At 38.1% G+C, this 27,280-nt stretch overlaps 1 protein-coding gene and 1 pseudogene across 4 annotated transcripts in view; both read right to left on the reverse strand.

The window, feature by feature from the left end:
• The window catches only part of Cfap61 (cilia and flagella associated protein 61), a 310,679-nt gene that overhangs the window by 186,501 nt on the left and 96,898 nt on the right, over positions 1 to 27,280 (reverse strand). For 3 of the 4 annotated variants that reach the window (XM_074074241.1, XM_074074243.1, XM_074074244.1), the window contains exons 11-14: positions 26,110 to 26,285; positions 24,305 to 24,344; positions 21,568 to 21,707; positions 13,314 to 13,440 (exon numbers count right to left, since the gene is read on the reverse strand). In XM_074074241.1, coding sequence (XP_073930342.1) covers positions 13,314 to 13,440; positions 21,568 to 21,707; positions 24,305 to 24,344; positions 26,110 to 26,285 — 483 coding nt within the window. The remainder of the gene's footprint in view (positions 1 to 13,313; positions 13,441 to 21,567; positions 21,708 to 24,304; positions 24,345 to 26,109; positions 26,286 to 27,280) is intronic. The other variant, XM_074074242.1, reaches the window with a different exon arrangement.
• LOC109678753 (high mobility group protein B2 pseudogene) lies at positions 1,202 to 2,374 on the reverse strand (annotated as a pseudogene).

Raw genomic sequence — 27,280 nt, forward strand, 5'->3', positions numbered from 1 at the left:
GCTCAGTTCTCACATACGCTTCTGCAGTTGATCTGTTGTGATATGTTGTTTTGGTTGAAATGTATAAAAAATTCTGTCTTCACAAAAGTATATAGTTGGAAATGAAAGAAGTATTTAAATGATTTTTTTCAGATGGATATGGATATTTTTCTTTTCACTTTACCAAAACTCAACAATTGGTAGTGTTTTAGAGGTTAGTTGCAAATGTGGCATCTGAAAACCTTATCAAGGAACATTGTATACACCACTAAATTAAAATTCATTGGTTTCTTGTATAATTTTAATGACTCTTACTTATGCATGCTTTTGTAACACTGTGCATTATTTATCTGGAAAATATTGATGCATCAAGCTATGTAGATTTTCCAAATGTTGACATATTCCATTACAAAATATCAAAGTATCATATCCATGAATATCACCACCAGATTCATCAGAAAAAGTCTTTAAAGTATTAGACAGCTGTCAAGCTCAAGATGCAAATATTGGTTTACCTAAATTCCATTTTTTTCTTGATTTGATTTTGTCACAGAGAACAAACACTGGAAGTTATTTTCTTTTTTTTTTAAATATACATAATTTTATTACAAATTTAAAAAAAAAATAAAAACAAAATGCAACATCCTAAAAAAAAATTAACTACTGGTACTAATTCTTATGAAGTTTGCTGTACTACCATACAAGAAATTAAAGAAACCATTAAATATTTAGGAACACTTAACATCAAAAGCTTTAAAATCTAACCATATGTATGTAGTTGCCCCACAAAAAGCTACAACCTGCATTTAGAAAAAGTATTTTCTCTACAAAGAATTTTACCAGCTATACAAAAATGTGTAGTTTTTATATTGAAGCTAATGTTGAGCTGCACTTGGATTCACATTCTTTTTTTTTTATTCATATGTGCATACAAGGCTTGGGTCATTTCTCCCCCGTCCCCACCCCCTCCCTTACCACCCACTCTGCCCCCTCCCTCTCCCCCCAACCCCCTCAATACCCAGCAGAAACTATTTTGCCCTTATTTCTAATTTTGTTGTAGAGAGAGTATAAGCCATAATAGGAAGGAACAAGGGTTTTTGCTAGTTGAGATAAGTATAGCTATACAGGGAGTTGACTCACATTAATTTCCTGTGCATGTGTGTTACCTTCTAGGTTAATTATTTTTGGTCTAACCTTTTCTCTAGTTCCTGCTCCCCTTCTCCTATTGGCCTCAGTGGCTTTTAAGGTATCTGCTTTAGTTTCTCTGCGTTAAGGGCAACAAATACTAGCTAATTTTTTAGGTGTCTTACCTATCTTCACCCCTACCTTGTGTGCTCTCGCTTTTATCATGTGCTCAAAGTCCAGTCCCATTGTTGTGTTTGCCCTTGATCTAATGTCCACATATGAGGGAGAACATACGATTTTTGGTCTTTTGGGCCAGGCTAACCTCACTCAGAATGATGTTCTCCAATTCCATCCATTTACCAGTGTGGATTCACATTCTTAGCAAAACAATTGCCTGAGTGCACACACACATTCCACACACATCATTATATGACAGCCATTTATTCTTCATCTTCATCTTCTTCCTCCTCATCCTCATCTTCTTCCTCCTCTTCCTCATCTTCTTCTTCCTCTTCCTCATCTTTTTGTTCATTCTTCTTTGAGCCTATTGGCCTGCCAGGGCCCTTCTTTCCTGCTTCACTTTTGCTCTTGGCATGGTATGCAGCAATATCTTTTCATATTTCTCTTTTAGTTTATCTACTTTCTGCTCATATGGTTGCTTATCTTTGGCTGACTGTTCAGACCACATTTCACCCAATTTCTTTGCCGTATCACCAATGGAGAGGCCTGGGTGTTCACTTTTGATCTTTGGGCGATGTTCAGAGCAAAACACGAAGAAGGCAGATGGTGGTCTTCTCGGAGCGTTAGGGTCTTTCTTCTTCCCTTTCTTATCTCCCTTGGGAGGAACATAGTTTTTCATCGCCCTGTGGTAGCGGGCCTTGTCATTTTTTGTCATATCTTAGAACTTGGACTTTTCCTTTCCAAACATGGTCTTCCATCTCTCCAAGCACTTCTTGGAGAACTCGGCGAAGTTGACAGGGGAGTCGGGGTGCTTCTTCTTCTGCTCCTCGGGCACGTCTGCACGATGAAGACGCACCAGGACATCTTGCCCTGCAGCTTGTTGGGGTCTCCTTTGCCCATGGCGGCGGCCTGCTGCGAGCTTCTCGTCAGAGTCCAGCAAGCAGTCGGAAACAACCGAGACGCAGCTTCCCAGGGATCCTGCGTGAATTTGGAAGTTATTTTCAAGTGACAGGTTTATCTCAAACAACTATGGAAGTGCTTTTCCTTCAAAAAACCAACAAGGTTCAGGATGCAGCAGAAGTACTTCATCTGCGTTTCTTCCTTAGTCACAGCAACTCAAGTGTTGATATTTAATAGAGTCAATCATTTTACTGCTTCATCAATGATATTCTTTAGTGAAACTGGCTTTTCCTTTTATTTTTAAATTGAAATTTAATTGAAATTGTAGATTCACATGGAGTTATAAGAAATAATACAGAAATTCTTTGTGTATATTGCTCTGTGTCTGCTAGTGATAACATTTTGCAAAACTACAGTATAATAAAACAAGAAGGAAACTGACATTGATTCAAGTGTGTGTGTGTTTGCATCAAGTTCTAAGTGATTACATCAACTTAGGCAGGTTTATGTGTCTTGTACAACCATGATATTGAACAATTACAATATTAGAAAAATCCCTTCCACTGCTTTTTTAATGACTATACCCATTACCCTGTCCTCTCCCCTTAGCCTCTTTTTTTTTTTTGGATGATCATTATAAATTTTTTTAATTCACTTGTGCATACAATATTTGGGTCATTTCTACCCCCTTATCCCACCACCTCCCTTACCCCCCGCCCCCTCACACTCCTCCCCACCCCCTGCATATCTGGCAGAAACTATTTTGCCCTTATCTCTAATTTCCTTGAAGACAGAGTATAAGCAATAATAGGAAGGACCAAGAGTTTTTACTAGCTGAGATAAGGATAGCAATACAGCGAGTTGACTCGCATTGATTTTTTTATCCTTTTTTCTTTTATTATTCATATGTGCATACAAGGCTTGGGTCATTTCTCCCCCCTGCCACCACCACCTCCCTTATCACCCACTCCACCCCCACCCTCTCCCCACACCTCAATACCCAGCAGAAACTATTTTGCCCTTATTTCTGATTTTGTTGTAGAGAGAGTATAAGCAATAATAGGAAGGAACAAGGGTTTTTGCAGGTTGAGATAAGGATAGCTATACAGGGAGTTGACTCACATTGATTTCCTGTGGGTGGGTGTTACCTTCTAGGTTAATTCTTTTTAATCTAACCTTTTCTCTAGTACCTATTCCCCTTTTCCTATTGGCCTCAGTTGCTTTTAAGGTATCTGCTTTAGTTTCTCTGTGTTAAGTGCAACAAATGCTAGCTAGATTTTTAGGTGCCTTACGAATCCTCACCCCTCCCTTGTGTGCTCTCGCTTTTATCATGTGCTCAAAGTCCAGTACCCTTGTTGTGTTTGCCCTTGATCTAATGTCCACAGATGAGGGAGAACATACGATTTTTGGTCTTTTGGGCCAGGCTAACCTCATTCAGAATGATGTTCTCCAATTCCATCCATTTACCAGCGAATGATAACATTTCGTTCTTCTTCATGGCTGCATAAAATTCCATTGTGTATAGATACCACATTTTCTTAATCCATTCATCAGTGGTGGGGCATCTTGGCTGTTTCCATAACTTGGCTATTGTGAATAGTGCTGCAATAAACATGTGTGTGCAGGTGCCTCTGGAGTAACGTGTGTCACAGTCATTTGGGTATATCCCCAAGAGTGGTATTGCTGGATCAAATGATAGATCGATGTCTAGCTTTTTAAGTAACCTCCAAATTTTTTTCCAGAATGGTTGTACTAGTTTACATTCCCACCAACAGTGTAAGAGGGTTCCTTTTTCCCCGCATCCTCGCCAACACCTGTTGTTGGTGGTGTTGCTGATGATGGCTATTCTAACAGGGGTGAGGTGGAATCTTAGTGTAGTTTTAATTTGCATTTCCTTTATTGCTAGAGATGGTGAGCATTTTTTCATGTGTTTTCTGGCTATTTGAATTTCTTCTTTTGAGAAAGTTCTGTTTAGTTCACTTGCCCATTTCTTTATTGGTTCATTAGTTTTGGGGGAATTTAGTTTTTTAAGTTCCCTAAATATTCTAGCTATCAGTCCTTTCTCTGATGTATAGTTGGCAAATATTTTCTCCCACTCTGTGGGTGTTCTCTTCAGTTTAGAGAACATTTCTTTTGATGAACAGAAGCTTTTTAGCTTTATGAGGTCCCATTTATCTATGCTATCTCTTAGTTGCTGTGCTGCTGGGGTTCCATTGGGAAAGTTCTTTTCTATACCTACTAATTCCAGAGTGTTTCCTACTCTTTCCTGTATTAACGTAAGAGTTTCAGGTCTGATATTAAGATCCTTGATCCATTTTGAGTTAATCTTGGTATAGGGTGATATACATGGATCTAGTTTCAGTTTTTTGCAGACTGCTAACCAGTTTTCCCAGCAGTTTTTGTTGAAGAGGCTGCTATTTCTCCATCGTATATTTTTAGCTCCTTTGTCAAAGATAAGTTGCTTATAGTTGTGTGGCTTCATATCTGGGTCCTCTATTCTGTTCCACTGGTTTCATGTCTGTTTTTGTGGAAGTACCATGCTGTTTTTTTTGTTTTTTTTTTTTTCATTTTTCTTTTATTATTCATATGTGCATACAAGGCTTGGTTTATTTCTCCCCCCTGCCCCCACCCCCTCCCTTACCACCCACTCCACCCCCTCCCGCTCCCCCCCCTCAATACCCAGCAGAAACTATTTTGCCCTTATCTCTAATTTTGTTGTAGAGAGAGTATAAGCAATAATAGGAAGGAACAAGGGGTTTTGCTGGTTGAGATAAGGATAGCTATACAGGGCATTGACTCACATTGATTTCCTGTGCATGGGTGTTACCTTCTAGGTTAATTCTTTTTAATCTAACCTTTTCTCTAGTTCCTGGTCTCCTTTTCCTATTGGCCTCAGTTGCTTTAAGGTATCTGCTTTAGTTTCTCTGCATTAAGGGCAACAAATGCTAGCTAGTTTTTTAGGTGTCTTACCTATCCTCACCCCTCCCTTGTGTGCTCTCGCTTTTATCATGTGCTCATAGTCCAATCCCCTTGTTGTGTTTGCCCTTGATCTAATGTCCACATATGAGGGAGAACATACGATTTTTGGTCTTTTGAGCCAGGCTAACCTCACTCAGAATGATGTTCTCCAATTCCATCCATTTATCGGAGAATGATAACATTTCGTTCTTTTTCATGGCTGCATAAAATTCCATTGTGTATAAATACCACATTTTCTTGATCCATTCATCAGTAGTGGGGCATCTTGGCTGTTTCCATAACTTGGCTATTCTGAATAGGGCTACAATATACATGGGTGTGCAGGTGCCTCTGGAGGAACCTGTGTCACAGTCTTTTGAGTAAATCCTCAAGAATGGATTGCTGGATCATATGGTAGATCAATGTTTAGATTTTTAAGTAGCCTCCAAATTTTTTTTCAGAGTGGTTGTACTAGTTTACATTCCCACCAGCAGTGTAAGAGGGTTCATTTTTCCCAGCATCCTTGCCAACACCTGTTGTTAGTGGTGTTGCTAATGATGGCTATTCTAACAGTAGAAAAGTGGAATCTTAGTGTGGTTTTTATTGGCATTTCCCTTATTGCTAGAGATGGTGAGCATTTTTTCACGTGTTTTTTGGCCATTTTAATTTCTTCTTTTGAGAAATTTGTTTAGTTCACTTGTCCGTTTCTTTATTGGTTCATTAATTTTGGGAGAATTTAGTTTTTTAGGTTCCCTATATATTCTGGTTATCAGTACTTTGTCTGATGTGTTGCTGGCAAATATTTTCTCCCACTCTGTGGGTGTTCTCTTCAGTTTAGAAACCATTTCTTTTGTTGAGCAGAAGCTTTTTAGTTTTATGAAGTCCCATTTATCTATGCTATCTCTTAGTTGCTCTACTGCTGGGGTTCCGTTGAGAAAGTTCTTACCTATACCTACTAATTCCAGAGTATTTCCTACTCTTTCCTCCATCAATTTTAGAGTTTGGGTCTGATATTAAGATCCTTGATCCATTTTGAGTTAATATTGGTATAGGGTGATATACATGGATCTAGTTTCAGTTTTTTGCAGACTGCTAACCAGTTTTCCCAGCAGTTTTTTTTGAAGAGGTTGCTATTTCTCCATCGTATATTTTTAGCTCCTTTGTCAAAGACAAGTTGGTTATAGTTGTGTGGTTTCATATCTGGGTCCTCTATTCTGTTCCACTGGTCTTCATGTCTGTTTTTCTGCCAGTACCATGATGTTTTTATTGTTATTGCTTTGTAATATAGTTTGAAGTCAGGTATCGTGATACCTCCAGCATTGTTCTTTTGACTGAGTATTGCCTTGGCTATTCGTGGCCTCTTGTGTTTCTATATAAATTTAACAGTAAATTTTTCAATCTCTTTAATGAATTTCATTGGGATTTTGATGGGAATTGTATTAAACATGTAGATTACTTTTGGGTGTATAGACATTTTTACTATATTGATTCTACCAATCCATGAGCATGGGAGATCTCTCCACTTTCTATAGTCTTCCTCAATCTCTTTCTTCAGAGGTTTATAATTTTCCTTATAGAGGTCATTCACATCCTTTTTTAAGTTCACACCTAGGTATTTGATTTTTTTTTGAGGCTATTCTAAATGGAATTGTTTTCACATATTCTTTCTCAGTTTGTTCATTATTAGTGTATAGAAATGCTAATGATTTTTCTATGTTGATTTATTATCCTGCTACCTTGCTATAGCTATTGATGGTGTCTAGGAGCTTTTGAGTACAGTTTTTTTGGTCTTTAAGGTATAGGATCATATTGTCTGAAAATAGGGATATTTTGACAATTTCTGTACCTATTTGTATTCTTTTTATTCCTTCTTCTTGCCTAATTGCTCTGGCTAGGAATTCCAGTACTATGTTGAATAGGAGTGGAGTTCATGGGCATCCTTGTCTTGTTCCTGATTTTAGAGGGAATAGTTCCAGTTCTTCCTTTTCTATTTCATGGAACAGTTTCAGGGGGGTTGGTATCAGTTCTTCGTTAAAGGTCTGATAGAATTCAGCAGAGAATCCATCAGGTCCTGGACTTTTCTTTTTAGGGAAACTCTTGATTGCTGCTTCAATTTCATTTTGTGTTATAGGTCTATTCAGGTGATTAATTTCCTCTTGGTTCAGTTTTGGATGATCATATGTCTCTAGAAATCTGTCCATTTCTTTAAGATTTTCAAATTTACTTGAATATAGGTTCTCGAAGTAGTCTCTGATGCTTTCCTGGACTTCTATGGTGTTTGTTGTTACCTCTCCTTTTGCATTTCTGATTCTACTAATTTGGGTTTTTTCTCTCCTCATTTTATTCAGGTTTGCCAGGGGTCTGTCAATCTTGTTTATTTTTTCAAAGAACCAGATTTTTGTTTCATTAATTCTTTGTATGGTTTTTTTGGTTTCTATTTTGTTGATTTGAGCTCTTATTTTTATTATTTCTCTCCTTCTATTTGTTTTGGGATTTGCTTGTTCTTGTTTTTCTAGGAGTTTGAGATGTATCATTAGGTCATTTATTTGGGATCTTTCAGTCTTTTTAATATATGCACTCTTGGCTATAAACTTTCCTCTCAGGACTGCCTTTGCTGTGTCCCATAGGTTCCGGTAGGTTGTCTTTTCATTTTCATTGACTTCCAGGAAGTTTTAAATTTCCTCTTTTATTTCATCAATGACCCACTGTTCATTAAGCAATGAGTTACTCAGTTTCCAGCTGTTTGCATATTTTTTGTCTTTACTTTTGTTATTGAGTTCCAGTTTTATTGCACTGTGATCAGATAGAATGCATGGTATAATTTCTGTTTTCTTATATTTGCTGAGGCTTGCTTTGTTCCCTAGGATATGATCTATTTTGGAGAAGGTTCCATGGACTGCTGAGAAGAATGTATATTGTGTAGAAGTTGGATGCAATGTTCTGTAGACATCAAGTACGTCCATTTGATCTATTGTATATTTTAGATCTTGGATATCTTTATTGATTTTTTGTTTGGATGACCTATCTATTGATGATAATGGGGTGTTAAAGTCTCCCACAGCCACTGTGTTGGAGTTAATATATGCTTTTAGGTCCTTCAGGGTATGTTTGATGAAATTGGGTGCGTTGATATTGGGTGCATTAGATTATTATTATTTCCTTTTGGTCTATTTCCCCTTTTATTAGTATGGAATGTCCTTCTTTATCTCATTTGATCAATGTAGGTTTGAAGTCTACTTTGTCCAAGATAAGTATTGCTACTCCTGTCTGTTTTCGGGGGCCATTGGCTGGTAAATCTTCTTCCAGCCTTTCATCCTATGCCTATACTTATTTCTGTCAGTGAGATGGGTCTCCTGTAAGCAACAAATTGTTCTATCTTCCTTTTTAATCCAGTTCGTCAAACGGTGCCTTTTGATGGGGGAATTAAGTCCATTAACATTAAGTGTTAGTACTGATAGGTATGTGGTGATTCCTGTCATTTAGTTGTCTTAGTTGTTTGAAGATTTGATTGTGTGTACCTAAGATGAGGTTATTCTCTACTTTCTTGCTTTTTCTTTTCCTGTAGCTTGGTGCTGCCTACCCTTTCATGGTTATGTTGGGTTTCACTTTTTGTGTGCAGAAACCCTTAAAGAATCTTTTGTAGTGGTGGCTTTGTGGTCACATATTGTTTTAGTTTCTGCTTATCATGGAAGACTTTTATTGCTCCATCTAATTTGAATGTAAGTGTTGCTGGGTAGAGTATCCTGGGGTTGAAGTTATTTTCATTCAGTGCCCGGAAGATCTGACCCCAAGCTCTTCTTGCTTTTAATGTTTCTGTTGAGAAGTCTGCTATGATTTTGATGGGTTTATCTTTTTATGTTATTTGTTTTTTTCTCTCTTCCAGCCTTCAATATTCTTTCTCTAGTTTCTGAACTTGTTGTTTTAATGATATGCCATGGGGTAGTTCTATTTTGATCTGGTCTGTTTGGTGTTCTGGAGGCCTCTTGCATCTGTATGGGAATAGATTTCTCTAGATTTGGGAAATTTTCTGTTAGTATTTTGTTGAATATGTTATGTATCCCATTTGCTTGCACCTCTTCTCCTTCTTCAATGCCCATGATTCTCAGGTTTGGTTTTTTGATGGAGTCAGTGAGTTCTTGCATTTTCTTTTCACAGGTCTTGAGTTGTTTAACTAATAGTTCTTCAGTTTTTCCTTTAATTACCATTTCATCTTCGAGTTCTGAGATTCTGTCTTCTGTTTGTTCTATTCTGCTGGATTGAACTTCCATTTTGTTTTGCAATTCTGTTTCGTTCTTTTTTCTGAGGTTTTCCATATCCTGAGGCTCTTCCTCTTTAATGTTGTCTATTTTTGTCCTGAGTTCATTTATCTCTTTATTAATTGTGTTCTTTGTTTCTCTTTGGTGTTTATACAGTGCTTCTATGGTTTCTTTTATTTGTTCTTGTGCTTATTCAAATTCTCTGTTTTTGTTGTCTTGAATTTCTTGAGTGTCTCCTGTATATTTTGGTTGACCATATCCAGTATCATCTCTATAAAATTCTCATTGATTGCCTGTAGTATTTCTTCTTTTAGATTGTTCTTATGGGCTTCATTGGGTTCTTTGGCATAGTTTATCTTCATTTTGTTGGAGTCTGGATCTGAGTATCTGTTTTCTCCATTTCTGTTTCCTGTGCTAATTTTTTGCTGTCGGGAAACTGGTTTCCCTGTTTTTTCTGTCTTCCCGTCATTGCACTTGGTGTTGTTATTGTCCCTGTACTGTGTGCAATTAAGTATTTTCTAGCTTGTAATATTAACTATGGTGATATTTAGAATGGAAGGGTCAGAGGAGATGGAAAGCATAGAAGTTGAAGAAAAAGAGAAAAAGAAATAAACAAGTAGGAAAAAACAAAACAAACAAACAAAAAAGTTTCAAAGATATAAACAGGGAGAGATAGTGTACTAATCAACAGTAAGCTGAGAGACAGAGAGACAGAGAGAGGATTAAAAATAGTAAATAAAAAAAATAAAAACTAAAAAATAAATAAATGAAAAAAAAATCTCCAAGTTCGAATGCAATAAAGTTTCAGCCTTAATAATTTTGGTGTTAGTTCCTCAGCCTTCAATCCTGCAGATGGTGTCTCAAAAGTATTTCTGTCATTGTCTCATCAAAGGGGAAAAAAACTAAAACAAAACAAACGAAACAACAGAATACAACAACAACAACAACAACAAAAACCCCACAAAGTGTCCCAAGTTCAAATGCAATACAGTTTCAATAAGTTTTTCAGCATGCAGGTGTAGTTTGGTTGTTGTCTCATCAAAGGTCGGGAGAAAAAAAAAGAGTCTGGAGACAGTACTGTGAATGGTATCTGAGGCTGTGGCTCACCTGCCCGCTGCTGTCAGCCTGCTGTTGCTGGAGGCTTTATTTATGCAGATCTCTGGGGTGAGCTTAGCACTCACCTGGCCCTGCAGGCTTTGTTTACTCAGAGTTCTCCTGTGCGTGAGCCTCTGCTACAAGCTTTCCCCTTTCCAAGCACACTGGGGGAGGTGACAATGCACCAGCTTTCTCAGGCCTGCGTGTTTATTTACAGCTCATGTGGGAAGTGGGTCTTCCCCCCTCTCCTGTGGAGTTTTCCTCCCACCGCCACTTTTACAAGCTTTCCTGCTCCTGGTTGTTGGGCGTGTGCCCCACTCCTGCCTTCACCAGCCAGCTTGTTGTGAGGGACTTCCCCTCCCCCCTCTTTCAGCACTCAGAGTGCCCTGCCCTCTTTGCTACATGTCTTTTTTGTTGTTATTGCTTATTATTCAGTTTTTTTTCTTTTTCCCCGGGTGGGGGTCGGTCTGTCCAGGGGGCTATGCTGATCTGGCCCAGGGTTGTCTGTGGGAGTACCACATGCTGCTTAGCTCACCTTGTGGTCCTCGTCTTCCCAAGCCATCTGGGTGCTGCCGTCTGGCGGCATGGGAGCCCTCCTGGTTTCTCCATTTAACATGAAGTGGAGATGCTATGCGCAGGCTGGAGGTGTGGAGGAGTCAAAGTTTTGCCTCTTCTCGGTGGTTTTTCCTGTAAGGTGTATCTCCAGAGTCTCTCCAAGGTTTTACTTTAGGAGGCAAGCTTTCTGCTTCCTCCCTCTAGCCGCCATCTTGGAATCCCCTCCCCTTAGCCTCTGGCAACAAACAATCTTCTCTCCATCTCTAAAATTTTGTCATTTTAAAATGTCATATGAATAGAATCACACAGCAAATAACCATTAGGGACTGGCTATTTTTTCACTCAACATAATACGTTGGAGACTCACACAAGTTGAAACATGTAGCCACATTCATTTCTCTCATTGCTAAGTAGTGTTCCATGGCATGAATGTACCACTGTTTGCTTAACCATTCATCTGCTGAATAATACCTGGGCTGATTCCAGCTGCTATAAACACTCATGTGTAAGTTCTCATTTCTCTGGAATAAATACCCAGGAGTATAATTTGCTTATCACACGATTGGTGCACATTTAGTTTTTAGAGAAACAGCCTGTATGCTTCCCACAGTAGCTGTACCATTCTACACTCCCACCAGAAACATGTCAGTGATTCAATTTCCCCACATTGTTGCCAGCATCTACCAGTGTTGCTATGTTTGATGTTAGCCATTGTGACAGGTGTGCAATGATATCCCATTGTGGGGTTCCTTTCCTGTTGTTACTGGGAATGCATGGAGATGAAGACTGCCATGGCCACTGTGATGTTTATGTCTCTGCCTTGATTCCTGCTATGGCTCCAGCTGTTTTATTTACCTTTGTTTTTGTTCCATTAGTGGCAAATATCAATACAGTGGAAAAGGAATATAATTCTTTCCCTTATTATGAAAATAGTTTTTTGTTAAACAGCCCCTCAAGATTCCTTAGACCACACTTTGAGAACCAGGACTTGAGATCATACTGTGAGAGGGGCTAGGAAGGAAGGAGCAATAAATGAAGAAAAGAGACCAAGGCAAGCCAAAGCAAAAAAATGTCGTAGAAAGAAGCTTTCTTTCAATTTCTTGCCTTTATACTGACACATACATTTGTGTATGTGTCAGTATACTTGGGTGTTTGGTGTCTCCCTCCTGGTGACTTAAATTTTAACTAAAAAAGGTTTCTTTTAGTTTCTAAAGAGCCATTAATTTGGAACGCCTGCCCCAATCCAATGACCTCAGCAATAGAATGAAGAAATAAATGGTAATATATTCATGCAGTGGAATACTTTTGTCATAATATGGATGAAACTCCCAAACATACTGTGAGGAAAAGAAACCTGATATCAGAAAACAAGCTATGTGATTTCATTTACCTAGAGCTCAAAAACATGGAATTGACCTGGGAAGAAAGTGTCTGAATGGAAGCAGGAGAGAAAGCTGGAGGTATGGCTCAAGTGGAAGAGCACTTATATGCCTGGCTGGTGTCAGTCTGTTTCTGGAAACAGGTCCTGGTTACATGGTATATCCAAATTGTGAAACCTATCAAATTGTTTACTGGTTATACTTCCATAAAATTGTTTCAAAATGAAATGTATCAGAAAAGTAATGATACATGTTTCTAACTCCATGCCTTGTTAAATCAGCTGGCACAGTGCTTAAGGCAGCAGTGTTAATGTGAGGGTTGACAATAGCCTGTCCTTTGCCAGTGGTGCATGCATAGGTTACTATGCTAGAAAGATGACCAACACTTGACACACAGCATCTTTTCCAGTCCATCTAATCCTTGAGGATGCAGCCAGCTCAACAAGAGTCTAGATACACTTGTCATCTAATAGAGTCAAATTGAAGTGCCACTCCCCTAAGTCTGGTACCCAGTGCTGTGAATATCCATGGATTCCTAAATTACCCTTCCATAACCAGAGTCAGATTTTCTATTTATCTCATTTTGTGGCATTTGTCTCCTTCAAATCCAAATTCTTCCATCCCCTTGATAAGGATTTAGGGTATCTGATCAGCCTCCCTGAGGGCTGCTGGTGAGAAAACCACCTCACCTCCTTGCACCTGTTTCCTTATTTTTCTCTTCTTGCACCCATCTTCTGACTACAGCTCTGCTGCTCACCACCAAATAATTCTCCAACTAAGGTCCAAGGAAGCTTAAGAACTGAATCTGCACGGGTACTATATCGTAAGAGAAAGGAAAAGAAAAGAAAAGGGAAAGGAAGTCACTCTGTCCATTACAAGTACTTACAGGATCTCTGCAAGCCTCATTAAATCTAGTTAAATCCTCCAATATCAATTTATTCAGCATGAGGGTGCTCACAAGTTGTTCAACACCAGAAGTATCCATGACAGTGGCTAATCTTATATTAATGGACCTGTGTAAGAACAGAAATACATTTCTTTATTAAAGTATTAGAATAGGTATTCCTCCTCAAAATAGAGATAGAATTATTACATACCATACTTAAATAAGTTAATACTTGGTAAAACATATTTATGTAAAATTAAGGTTTGGTTAATTATAAAAGCCTGGAAAATAAACAAAAAAAGTGCAAAGAATAAGATAAAAATCACTGATGCCATGAACCAAACATAACACCGTTACGTTTTCAGTTCATATAATCTAAATGGATACAACTTTAATGCATATAATTTAAAATGTTCATGTTTTATTTCATATTGAAGAACTGTTTAATATGTAGAGCTAAAGTCTCCCCCAATCCCTCATTTTTTTGGTTGTTATTGGGTTTGAACTCAAGGTTTCAGTTTACTAGTCAGGTGTTCTACAGCTTGAGACAGGCCTCCAGCCCTTTTCACTTGGGTTATTTTTTTTATTAGTATCATATAACTGTTGTACTGAGGGTACATTGTGACACTTCAAAAGTTGTTGCATTATATCAAAGTTGAATTCACCCTCTTCATCAATCTCCTTATCCCCCCTTCCCCATTACTGAAATAGTTTCAACAGGTCTCATTTTTTCCATTTTCATACATGAGTACTTAATATTTCCACTACATTCACTCTTCTATACCCTTTCCTTATATCCTCCCATCCTCCCAGTGGTAACAACCCCCAGACAGGACCTGTTTTACCTTCCTGTTCTCCATTTTTGAAAAAAGGAATTTTTTGTTTGTTTGTTTAAGATGGCTATACAGAGAGGCTCATTGTGACATTTCCATGTATTATAACCAAAATTGGTTCATCCCTTCTATTTTTCTCCTTTCTACTTTAGTGCCCTTGTTATGGTGGTTTCAACAGGTTTAAAAATTCTGTATTTGTTCTTGTATAGAAAGTACATCAACCATATTCACCTTCTTAATTTCCTTCTTTTACCTTCCCTCTCCCATTAGTGAACTCCCCTTGCATGACCTGTTTCTCTTAATATTGCTTGTGTTTATATTGGGCCTATATTATACATATGAGAGAAAAAAAACGATCTTTGTCTTTCTGAACCTGGCTTACTTCACTTAATATGTTGTCTTCCAATTGCATTCATTTACCTTCAAACAACATGGTTTTCATTCTTCCTTATGGCTGAATAAAACTCCATGACATTTTCTTAATTCATTCATCAGTTGTAGGGCATCTGGGTTGTTTCCATAGCTTGGCTATTGTGAACAGTGCTGTAATAAGCATCAGTGTGCAATTGTCTCTATTGTATCCTGACCTAGGAGTGCTATTGTTGGATCATATAGCAGTTCTATTTTTAGTTCTTTTGAGAATCCTCCATACTGTTTTCCATAGTGGTTGTATTAATTTCATTCCCAACAGTGTATGAGGGTTCCTTTTCCCCCACATCCTTAATAACATTTCTTGCCATTTGTGGTCTTGATGATAGCCATTCTGGCAGGTCACCTGGGTTATTTTGAAGATAGGGTCTTACTTTATGCCCAGACCATCCTGGACAATGATCATTCTATTTCATGCTTAGGGATGAAATCCCTAAGCCATCACTGGGATGACAGGTGTGTACCACCATGTCCAGTTTTTTTTATCCTCCATTGAGATGGGTTATTACAAACTTTTTTTCCTGGGCCGGCCTGGAATCATAATCCTCCCAATCTCAGCCTCCCCTGTATTTTGGGATTACAGGTGTGTACTACAGTGCCCAGCTATTGGTTGAGATGGGATCTTGCAAATGTTTTGTCTGGGCTGGCTTCAAATTGTGTTCCTCCTGATCTCAGCCTCCCAAGTAGCTAGGATCACAAGTGTGAGTCACTGGTGCCCGGTGTTCCCAAAATTTTTAAAGAATGTTTAGAAGTTGAGAATTTCCATTGACTAGGGAATTCAATGAATATGCCTTCATGTGCATATTCCCTATAGAGCAGCCCAAAGTTGCATGTTCCAAAGAGCCTCATGCTCTTGGAGTTTAACTTTCTCAGTCACATCTTAAAATTCTTAATAATTTTATCTGTGCTTTGGGGTTTTTAAATGAAGTTGAGTGAGACATTGGAGCAAGACCAGGAACATGATGCCTTGGCTAATACATGGTCCCCACTACCATCTGGCCTTGATGAGACCTTTCCACCTGTTCCTTGCCACTAGTGCCTTGGCGTCCCAATTTCACCAAGATAGGAATGTTGGTCTATTTGCCTCTGCTATACCTCCGTGGCTAGAACAATGTCTGGCTAGAACATAATAGCTGATAAGTAAATTAAGTATACAGCTTGCATGGAGATAAACACAGAGTGTCCCTATATTTACTACATGTTTTTTTAATATCTGATTTATAAAGAGTGTGGTGAGAGCCAGGAAAGCTGAATGCATATGTGGACACCTTTCCTCACCAAGGTTTAACTCTCAGACCATGTCATGGTCTACCATGAAAGCGAGAGCTTCCCCTAGCCTACAGTGGTACTGAATTCAGGGGGACCCGGGGCTGCTTTGCTGTCAAGTATCATAAAAATACACTGGTTCACCTGTCTGTCCATGGAAATCTGCTATTGATTAGGGTGCACAACATTTTGCATTTTCTTGTAAAATTCTCAAGTCTGTTATTTCTACTCACCAATGAACACTTAAGAATTTTCATGCGTTCCTAGAATCTTAAACTATATATGATGCCATGCATATTCCAAAAGGAAATAGTATTTATTGTCAAATTATCAAGCAGCTATTTTTATTTATTGCCATATTCTTTCATAAATCATAAAGACTCAGAACATTTATTGAGGGTCTATAAAATGATACTAAGACCTTCTACAAAATGGACTTTAAATTTTCTAAACAAGGATTTTAAAAAACTAACTCTACTTCGATGTTTATGTATGAGATACAGGAATGCACAAGATGGTGGCTCACTGGATGTACCTAAGTGTGACCCTACTTTCATCTCTCCACAATCTTCAAATAAGAAGCTTCTACTGAGTTCAAATGCCAGAACCACCAAGAAAAAAAGAAAAAGAAGAATTTTCTCATCTTCATTCTATCATTATGACCAATAAAGGAGATCCCTTCCTTCCTACATGGGCATATAACATGGAAGGAAAACACTACCTCTCTGTTCTATGCTATCATGTTACTTGACCTTCGCAGAAGCAAATGTATACTCAGTGACAGGAGTGGTTTCACTGTTCTTTATTCAAGTTCTAAATCCATCCTGAATGAGAGGGAGATTAGATTATCTACCCACAAAGCTCCCTTATCACCAGAAAAGCAAGGTCTCTTGAGGAGTTCTGTTTTCCAACCCTTCACACCCTCAAGTCACTTCTAACATTTTCTCTCTCTGAGGTACCTGAATGCCCAAACCCAAGAATCCTAAGGAAATGTCTCCTCTCCATGGAGAAATGATGAAGCGCTTTCCCATTGGTTCCTTCTCAGGTCTTAAAAGACTTACAGCCTTGGTCACCTGCCCATAAGATGTTTTCTTCTATTTTGGGCTGAGTCTAGTCTCAGAGGTCAGAATTTATAGTATTGAATCAGATAGCACCCAAAATAGAAAATTACATATGAAACTAGAAAGAAAAAGATTTATCACTTGATTTTTCAACCACAAATTGAATGAAGAATTTTTTAGATATCTACAAGTTTATGTGTGTCCAATTTATTTTATGTCAGGCTTGCAGAAAATTAGGCATTTTTGATGTAAGTAAATGAAAATAAAATGATGGAAAGAAGACAATGTGATCTGGGTCTTTCAGAATTCCAGAGGAGTAAACTATGTACTAGAACCATAAAACAATTATGCAGTTGTTGTTATTTCAGTTTAAACCAAAAGACAAAAACACCAAAAGACACACACACACACCCCAACCAAACAGTAACCACAAAATTAAAAATGAAGGTTCTTTTGGGTTCTGTTCAAAGAGGCTGATTTAAGAGCACAGAGACAGAGGACTACTATCACTAAACCCTCACCATGGTAACATGACCCTGAAATATGAATGATGGTGACATACCAGAAAGAAAAAGTCTACCAAACATGAATGAGCCACTCAGAGAAAAAGAAATAAAGCAAGCATGCTGAGGAGAGGAATTGTTCAAAGGACAACTACCTAAGAACATTTTTATTTATGGAGAAAGTTGACAAAGTTACATGACAACTTTACATGACAAAGTAACTCAGAAGCTAAGTATTTATTTATAGAAAATAATCCCAAGCACAATAAATATAAGCTGGATGAATAAATCTGAAATATATTTCCCCAAATTAAAAATGTCAAATTTCAGAAAAGCATAGCTTGAAAGGACAGCAAGATGGAATGAGCAGCCAGCCTGTCCAAATGCAACCTTCACTGACAAATAAACAAGAAAAAGGAAAAGCAAGTGGGCTCCTTAAGGATGGGCAAACAGGGAAACATGGAAAAAGATTCTTTTGTAGCACATGCAAGCTCTATATTAAGTTTAGAAACATGGCTAGAGATTGACATACAAAGTAACTGTGTTAAAAAGAAAGCATTTCCTTTCTCCACATTGAACACAAAAGTTAATATAAGCATTAGGACACTCTTATCTCAAAAACCCAGTAGCTACTAAAGGAAATAAGAGGGAACCTGGGTGTGGAATTTGTTGACAGAAGGGGTAGCCATCACTAACAGTTGAATGAATTATTAGTCCCAGTGCTCACCAGCATTGCCAGAGGGCAGATGACAGAAACAAATATAATTTCCCAAGGGAAGAAGAAGGAAATGAGGTGGGACACCAGAAAATGAGGTCATGAAATTTAAAGTAACCAAACTTAAGAGCAGGAATGATTCAACTGTCAAGAGAAGTGAAACAAAAAATGGAAGAAAATGACAGATTTTCAAACTGTGGTATAACAAGAACAGGTACAGGTCCAGGACCTGCACCCTCACAATGCATGCACGGCTCCAAACCTTGACTCCTTCAGGCAAGGCCAGCTCTCTTGTGCACCTTGGAGAAAACAGCATCCCCTTCTCAACCCATCACTTCTTACCCTGCACCTACTGTGCTCGTCTCACTTGCCTGCGTCATTCGTATATGATACAATCCAACTCTTCCCTTAGTCCTATCTTTCTCCTCTAGCTAGAACTAGAGGCCATGAAGGCAAGGATTTCTGTCTGTTTGGTTCTCTTCTGTTTCCCCAGCATCTTGAATAGAGTTGGCACATGAACATAGTCAATGTTATATATTTTACTGGACAACTGAGAGGTCTTTCTGGGAGCTTCTGGCATCACTCAGCTCACTCCTCCCTTGCAGTGCTACACAGATGTAAGCTGGAACCTGATGGCCATTTTGCCAATGTGATAAAAGCCCATTCCAGGATGGAGCTGACATGGGAGAGCACAGAGTGGAATAAAGGAAAGAAACAAAGGCCCTTAAGATGCAAACCCTAAAGCCCAACCTAGCTCTAGACCTCCTACTTATGTGAGCCAATAGATACTCTGTCATAGAAGCCATTTTGAGTTGGGGTTTTTTCATTTTCAACTGAAAGCATTTTCCCTGTTAGTCCAAACTTTGAAGTTTAATCAATGGGTTTATAACAAATTAACTAATTTTCTATTACAGAAGTAATACATGCATATAATTTCAAAAGACCAAACAGAAACAAACAACTCAACTAAAAATAGGCAAAGATCTGAACAGACACCTCACCAAAGAGGACATGCAGATGATAAATAAGCCAGATATGGCACACACCTGTAATCCAAGCACTCTGAGTCAGGAGGATTGCATGTTTGAGGCCAGTCTAGGCTACATAGCAAGACCCTGCCTCAAAACAACAAGATTAAAAAACAGTTCAGTATCACACATCACTAGGGAATTGTAAATTTAAAACAACAATGAGGTGTCATTATATACCTGCTAGAATGGTGAAAATCCTAACTACTGAGAATAGCAAATGCTGGCAAGGGTGTGGAGAGAAAGGAATCTTCATTCCTTGCTGGGGGGAATGCAGAATGGTGAACCACTTTGGAAGAGTTTGGCAGTGTTGCACTCTACTCATAGCATTTAGCAGTTTCACTCTTTGTTAGTATGTCCCTCAAAATTCTGCAGACAAATGTTTATAGCAGCTTTGTTTGTAATTGTCCAAACTTGGAAGTAACCAAGAATGTCTTTCAGGGCAGGCAGAACAGTAAGACTGCCTTCCTAGCAAGTGTGAGGCCCTGAGTTCAAACCCCAAAGGTTCCCAACCCCCCAAAAAAGTAAGAATGTCCTTTAGTAGGTGAATGGATAAATAAACTGTGGTATATCCAGACATGGGATATTATTCAGTGCTGAAAAAAAGAAATGAGCTAGCAAACTATGGAAGATTATAGGGTTTAAATGCATATTACCAAACAAAAAAGGCCAATCTGACAAAGCTATGTACTGCATGACTCTAACTATATGACATTCTGGAAATGGCAAAACTATGAAGGCAGCAAAAAGATCAGTAGTTGCTAGGGTTTGGGGGAAGTAGAGATTAACAGGCAGGGAAAAAAGGATTTTTAGGGCAGTGAAACTATTCTGTATAATATTATAATGGCATCATTATGCATGTCATTTTGCATTTTTCTGAACACATAGAATTTATAACACCAAGAGGGAGCCCTAACATACACCATGGGCTTTGGTTGACAGTGGTGTATCCATGCCGTTCATCAACTGTATTAAATATACCATTCTGGTGCTGGATGTTAATGACGGGAGAGTGGGGGGGAGGGGATAAGGAACATGTAGAAACTGCATTTTCTGCTCAGTTTTGCTGTGAACCTAACAAAATAAGGTTTATTAGTTAAAACGAAAAAATAAAAGCAAAACAAAAGTCATCATCTTCATCCCATCCCTCTAATCCTGCTTCCCAGAGGCATATCAGGAAAGAGAATCTTGTATACCATTCCAGAACCTCTTCACAGATGCAAGATAAGAATGAGACATGATGGTCCCTTAGCATTCTTTTTCTTCTTCTTCCTTTCAGTAATGGAATCAAATGAGTTTTTAGTAGGAACATGCCTGACATATCTCATATCTCCCAGCTTCCCCTGAAGCCAGGTAGGGCCATGTGACCAAATTCCTGACCTCAGAACATGAGGTCAGGGACATGTATGTCCCACATGAGAAAAGTTCTTCCCATCCATTTCTCATGGCACCCTTCCTGAGGGCTGAACTCTGGCCATGATGTTCTGAGTCAGCTTTAAACATATCTTTCTTCTAGTCAATATGAATGAAACTTGGATGGTTTAAAAACTTTAACCCTTGATTATTTTTCTTCCTTTTTTTCTTGTTTTTGGATGCTAGGGATTAAACCCAGAGCTGCCATGTACATGCTAAGCACATGCTCTGCCACTAAGCTATACTGAGTTAGTCTCATCACAGTTGCAAGTTTTACATTTAGTGTGTGTTGATGAGCCTTGAAAAGGTAGGGACCATGTCTGTAGGTTGTTCACCACTGTATTCCAAGAACTTGGCACAGAATTTGGCACTGTGGATATTTTTTCTAATTTGTCTTTCCTTTGAGACAGGGTCTCACTGGTAGTCCCGGATGGCCTCAAACTCCATATCCTCATGCCTCAGCTTCCTGACAGCGGGGATTATAGGCATGCCACCACATCCAGATCTACATTTTCTATGTTTTTTTATGTTTTCATTATTTACATTTAACTCCTCAATCACCTGGGAATCTATTTTACCTTAGAATATGAGAAAAAGTTTCTATTTGTTTTTATCTCATTATTTACAGAATAATCCTTCCTTTTTGTACTGCGGTGACACACACATACATATAGACATGTCAAATATGTATATTTACACACATTTATAGACCACACTCTTACTACAGGTCTGTGATGGTACTCTTTCTTGCATTACTTTGTTCTGTCTATAGGATCTCTCAACATGGCATTGCTTTGATTATTGTGAATCTATATTATGTTTAATATCTGATAGGACAAGTCTCTTCTAAGTATTACTCTTTCCCTAAACAAATTAGTTTAAAAAATCACTTACTCAAGCCCTCTGTTAATAAAAATGAATCTTTGAGATCGATTACTAAATTAAATCATTCCTTTCTCTTTTTTAATTCATAGGTTTTCATTCAGCCAAATGTGTGTGTACTCACTTAAGCAGTCCAGCACGATGGAAGACATAGAGGTCATGTTCAAGGGTGCAGCTGTTGAAGGGGACAATTTTTACAAAGTTCTGGATGAGGGCAAACTCCGGGGTGAGGTGGGGCAGAGAAATCATGCAGAAGTTCTTGTCCTAATATGATCAAAACCCATGACACATGGAAAGAATAAAACATTATCATTAAACAAATTCCTGTTATAAAACACTAAGGAAAATAGATGCAAAATGAATGCATTTAGAAAACACTCAAACTTTCCTATAATTTGAAAAGTAATCACATAAAATTCAGGGTGTTATGCAACTAGAAGGGCATAGGAAATTATCTGCAAGTCTGACTGAAACCTGAAAAAATGAATATTATAAAGAATGGCACCCAATGGCAGAGCTCCTTTGCACTTGTGAATTCACTTGCCTCAGTGAGTAAATGAGGCAGCATGGTGTCTGAGCACAGACCTTGAAACTACTAAGTGCCTTCCTGCAGCCTGGGTGGGATTAAGGTGCTATTCCAGGTCTTTCTAGCTCTAAAACCCTTCGATTACACATGAACAGATGTGTGCTTGTTATCATGCTATGATCCCTTTTAGGTGAAGAGGCAAGGATAAGCTTGAACCTGGAGTGGGTTCAGTCAGCAGGCACAGGAGGATCCTCACATCCTGATGAATGTCACTTACCTTTTAAAACTTTACCGTCCATATGGTCATATCTGACCAATGAGCATTTGGACTGTGGCTGGTGTGACTAAGGCACTGAATTTTTAATTAATTTCCTTTAAACTTAAAATTTTTAAATTGGTGTTTAATCCCACTTATTAGGAAAGTTTTTTGTGTGCTTGGGTTATATGAATCTACTCATCTTAAGTTGAATACATGAATATTCTTATCCAACTGTAAATGTTATGAAATCTAAATACTGATGAAGTATTTCTAATGAAAATTCAGTACTTGTATTAAGATATGCTAGAACATAAATATATATTGGATTTCAAAGACTTAGAATGAGAAAAAGTATGTAAAATAGCTCATTAATTTTTAATATTGATTACATGTTGAAATGATTAAATACAGGACACAGTGAATTAGATAAAATGTTATTCATGTGGGATTCATTTGTTGTAAAACTTTTTGTTCACATAGCCGCTGGAACATTCAGAATTACTGACATGGTTCACATTCTATGTCAAGGGACAGTGCTGCTCTAGGCTGTCTGTTCCTCACAGTCACTTGATCCTCTGCCAGGTCCCTGCAGAAGCAGCCTGCTCTTCCCAGAGCTAATTTGTCCCTTTGGGATCTCGCCTCCCCTTGAACCCTGTGAAGGCATTACTTGTGCTAATCCAAAACCCTCAGGACATTTGTGAACCCAAAGGAGTGAATCATTATTTGACCTTATCCTGCTTCTTTCTAACAAAATAACACCACTCCTTTTGGGAAACTTAAGAGTCAAGCTGCTGAACTACTCATGCTGAAAATAAGGATTGGGTGCCAAGTCTCGGTGGGCTTCCTTGGAGAGGAGGTTACTAATATAATGAGTTGCTTCAACTTGGATTTGCTAGATTAAGGATCAAGTAATGAAGGAATTTTGCTCCTGTGTCCTCATATCCCCAAATCAAATAGAATCAAAATGTAAACAGTTCTTCAACCTCTTAAAATCCAATATTACTTTTATAATGCTGGACTTTAAAACAGAAATTAAACCCAGTGAAATTTCTCAGGCATGTGTGAAGAATCCAGCTTTATAACTTCTGTGTTTGAGTTTGTCCACACTGCTTTATGAGCTTAAAAATGCCTTAAAAATCAATTCAGTGAAATTACAGTGGGGAATATATTGCCTTATTCCAAGGCTTCATTATAGTTAAAAAATGAGGAAATAAAACCTAATATCACATGGTGTTTAGGCAACAAAATTAAACCATACTTATTTTTGCCTCAGTAGAAAGAGTAGCAAGAAAAAAAAGGCAACAGATATTTTGCTTGAAATTAGCCAACTACAGAAGTACAACTGTTGACTTTACTTGAATGTTAGGCCAACCATGGGAAAAATCTTCATGAGTATTTATTTTGTTCCTCAACTTTCTTCCTTCTCCACTTTCTTTCCTTCACTAAAGTGGTAAGAACTTGGTTAGGACCACCATTTCCAAATAACAATGAGGCAAGAATGGAGGAAGAGTCCCAATACAACCTGAAAAGAAGTAGCTTGAATGCATTCAACCCTGACACTTACTCGCCAATGTAGGTTGAGCTCCTTCTACATGCTAGGCACCATATTAGGCCCCAAGAACAAATTTATAAAAAGATGCCAACTTGAAAATCAACCACAAGTTCGTACTTTCTTACCTGCCAAAAACTGGCATGATGATTTCAGAATACTTTGAGCCAATGTAAGCTACAAAGTAACACAACAGTCTAATTCACATTCATATAACTTCTGACACTTTCATACATTATGAATGATTTGATTCTAAATAAACACTGGTAAAAGAAATGACCTCTAAAAGAAATCATGCATTGAAAGAAAACCATTAAAATAGAATGACTGATGAATGATTGAAAATGATATTTTCTATTTGTTAAGAGTTCATGACATGCTATTGAACCATATTCTCAGAACACAAATGCAGTTCAAACTTCAACATTCATGGCACCTTCAATGTCTATACAGTGAATATGGCATTAACTTTTCTATGACTTAAATACAAAACCAATTATACTACTCAAAATTTAGCATGTACTTACAGGAAAAAGATTGAAAACAAAACTCATAAAATCCAGTGACCTGTAGACAAGACAATATACATTGTCACTGGACTATAAACAAATGCAGCATCACTGATGGTTTAAAGAGGTTTATAGCTTTTTCCCCCTTGGGCAGTGATTAGCCAACCACTAGACAGAATTTGTGTCTAGCTGAATGTTAATCAGTTGCATAAATCATAAGCTTCATATGTCAGTAATTAAGTCTTTTTGTAGAACAGTAGACACTATCACAATGATTAATAATCTTGGCCCATTTGAAAAGCCAGTATAAAAGAAACCATTCTTTTATACACAGAAACCATTCTGTGGGCATGATCCTTCTCTTCTTTTTGGAAGTATTGAGGAAAGATATGGGCATATTATAAGCTATTATCATCTTTTTCTCTTTTATTTGTAAGATATTTTCTGAGCAGCTGTGTATGTATATTCACAGGCAAACCAATAAGGTCACCAAATTTTTACTTAAAAATCCTAATTCTGCCTGTAAACACAATCATATCTAAATGCACAGGAGAAAATAAATGTAAAACAACAAATGTAGAAGGGCTTCACAGGTTTTTTAGATGTCTGCAGTATAGTTAGAATAAAATCAAGCTCCAAGATCTTCTTAGAAGTTGAAAATTAAGATAAAAAAAGCAAAAGTAAAACATGGTTCTAGAGGAGCTGGAAGAGTGAGAATATTTTTAAACACATCCTTGCACTGTTCTTGATCATCTGAAATATTCTCTGGAACTTTGTGCTCTATCAAAATGGACTAAGCTTTTCCTCTTCAAGATTGTTCTGTGGACAAATGTTAGAGTAGGTGAAGTACTAAAGGAAATGTGGAACTTAGGTATTAAGAACAGTGGTCCATATGCAGACTAGGGCAAGACAGCAAGCACTGAACACATGGATGCTCTGGGGTGACTGAATGGTCTGAGGGACACTCAGGCTTTGTCTGTCCAACATCATGCCCCCTTCGTCCACCAGCTTTCCAGGATTGTTCAGTGTTCCATTTATTCCCCTCTCAGACCTTGTGTTTAGGTGAGTCTCTAGCCCTAGATTGGGGTGGCAAGGGACTGAGCCCATTTTGAAGCATGCCTTGGTTACTGTCATTGGCTCAGGAATACACACAGTCTATTCAAGCCTCATAGAACTTTGGCTAGAAAACCGAGCCCAAACCAGCATGTCCTTCTCACCGGATTTTAAAGTAGACCTGAGACAGTCAGGTATCATGATTCAAAGAAGAGGACACTCCTTTGAGAATGGAGCCAACAGCAGGGGATCAGGGCAAAAAGACAGAGAAAGTTAACTCTTGATTTGGTTATCTATTTAAAATTAGTTTTACAACTGGACTTATCCTTAGTTGTGTCAGGCAATCCCATTCTTCTTTTCCATATGCAGTTTGAGTTAGATTTTCTGTTACTTACAACCAAAAGACTCCAGGCAAGTGGCAACCCAAATTCAAAGTCTCTAAGACATGCAAACTTTAGAGAATGGGAGCAGCAAGTAGTTACATAGTAATAATTTTCCAGATCTGCAATTGTGATGTCAATGAGCCAGACCTGGCCAGCTTTCTTACCCACATCTGTAGGCCTTACCCAAATTTTATGAATTATAATCTCTGGATGGGGCCCAGAAATCTGCTTTTTCTTAAAAAGAAAAATCTTTCCAAGAGATTAGGATGTGGGGACAGGTTTAGAGAAACCAATGGTCTTGCAACATTAAAATATTGGGCCACCAATGCCATAAGAATGCCATAAGAAGTCCTTATTACAATAGACAACCAGGAGATCTATACTTGCCTTGCTTCATAGTTCTCATCAATACAAAACAGCTGAATACAAAAGGCTGTTGAGTCTCCCCTATAGAGGGGGCGGAAGGGGCTGGGCTCCTTAGGCAGCCAGAGGGATGATGAGCTCTCACTGCTGATACAGTGATATTGCCCATCAACAATGGAAGCCTTACTGAGTTCTGTGTCCTAGAGGAGGGAGAGAGGAAGAGCCAGTGAGGATTCTGTTCACTTCTTGTAATTTAATGGGCTAATGGTTGTATCATTTCTATATTACACTGTTCCTAAAATATGTGTGAGTATCCCATCTGAAACAACTCATCCTGGGCCAGGCCTAATTTTAAGATGTTCTTAATGCACTTCAAAAATTTATAAAATGATTAAAACAAGTTCTCACACAAAAGTCAGAAAATAAATGATTTCAGTTGGCCTCTGACATAGGGTCCATATTTTAACTGTACCATTGGGTAGACATTAGAGTGTGGCAGTATTATATACATATTAACCCATGAGCAAAATATCTCTGCTCTTAAAATTGTTTTCATAATGATTTTGTGTGCAAGAATGTCTGAGCCTTGGGACTGCTCAGGTTGTGCTGGAAGTAAGTGTGACGGTGTGAGATGGAACTCAGGAAAGTCCAGTTGATGACAGCCACAGGAAAGTAAGCACTGAGTATGTCCAGTCTGACTATAGGGGTATCTCAGGTGTTACAACTCAGAGGAACATGGTTCATTCTGAGACCCTTTGGGAGTTCTTTTAAGTCAAAGTAATACATGCATATAGCCAAAATTAAAATAATATTAGCACTAAAATTTTATAAAGAAAATCAGTGGTCTCCTCTTCCTCCAAGTCCCATTCCTCATTTGGTATACTTTCAAACTTTTCATTTCTTTAGACATTTATCTCTCTCCTTCCTTCCTTTTTTTTCCCCCCTCAGTACTAGGGTTTGAACTCAGGGCCTTGAGCTTGCTAGGCAAGCACACTACTACTTGAGTCATGCCCCCAGTCCTTTTCTGAATTATGTGCTTATACTGCTATTTTTTAATGCACCAGCTCTTGAAATTTCCAATTGGATATTGAATTTAGTCCTCTTATACTACCTTCCTCTTCACATTCTACCTCACATTCTTGAGTTAAATTAGTATTTACATTATATTATGAATATGTAAGTATTATAGCTATCA

Source organism: Castor canadensis, chromosome 5 (genome assembly GCF_047511655.1).
Source record: "Castor canadensis chromosome 5, mCasCan1.hap1v2, whole genome shotgun sequence".
Lineage (NCBI taxonomy): Eukaryota > Metazoa > Chordata > Mammalia > Rodentia > Castoridae > Castor > Castor canadensis.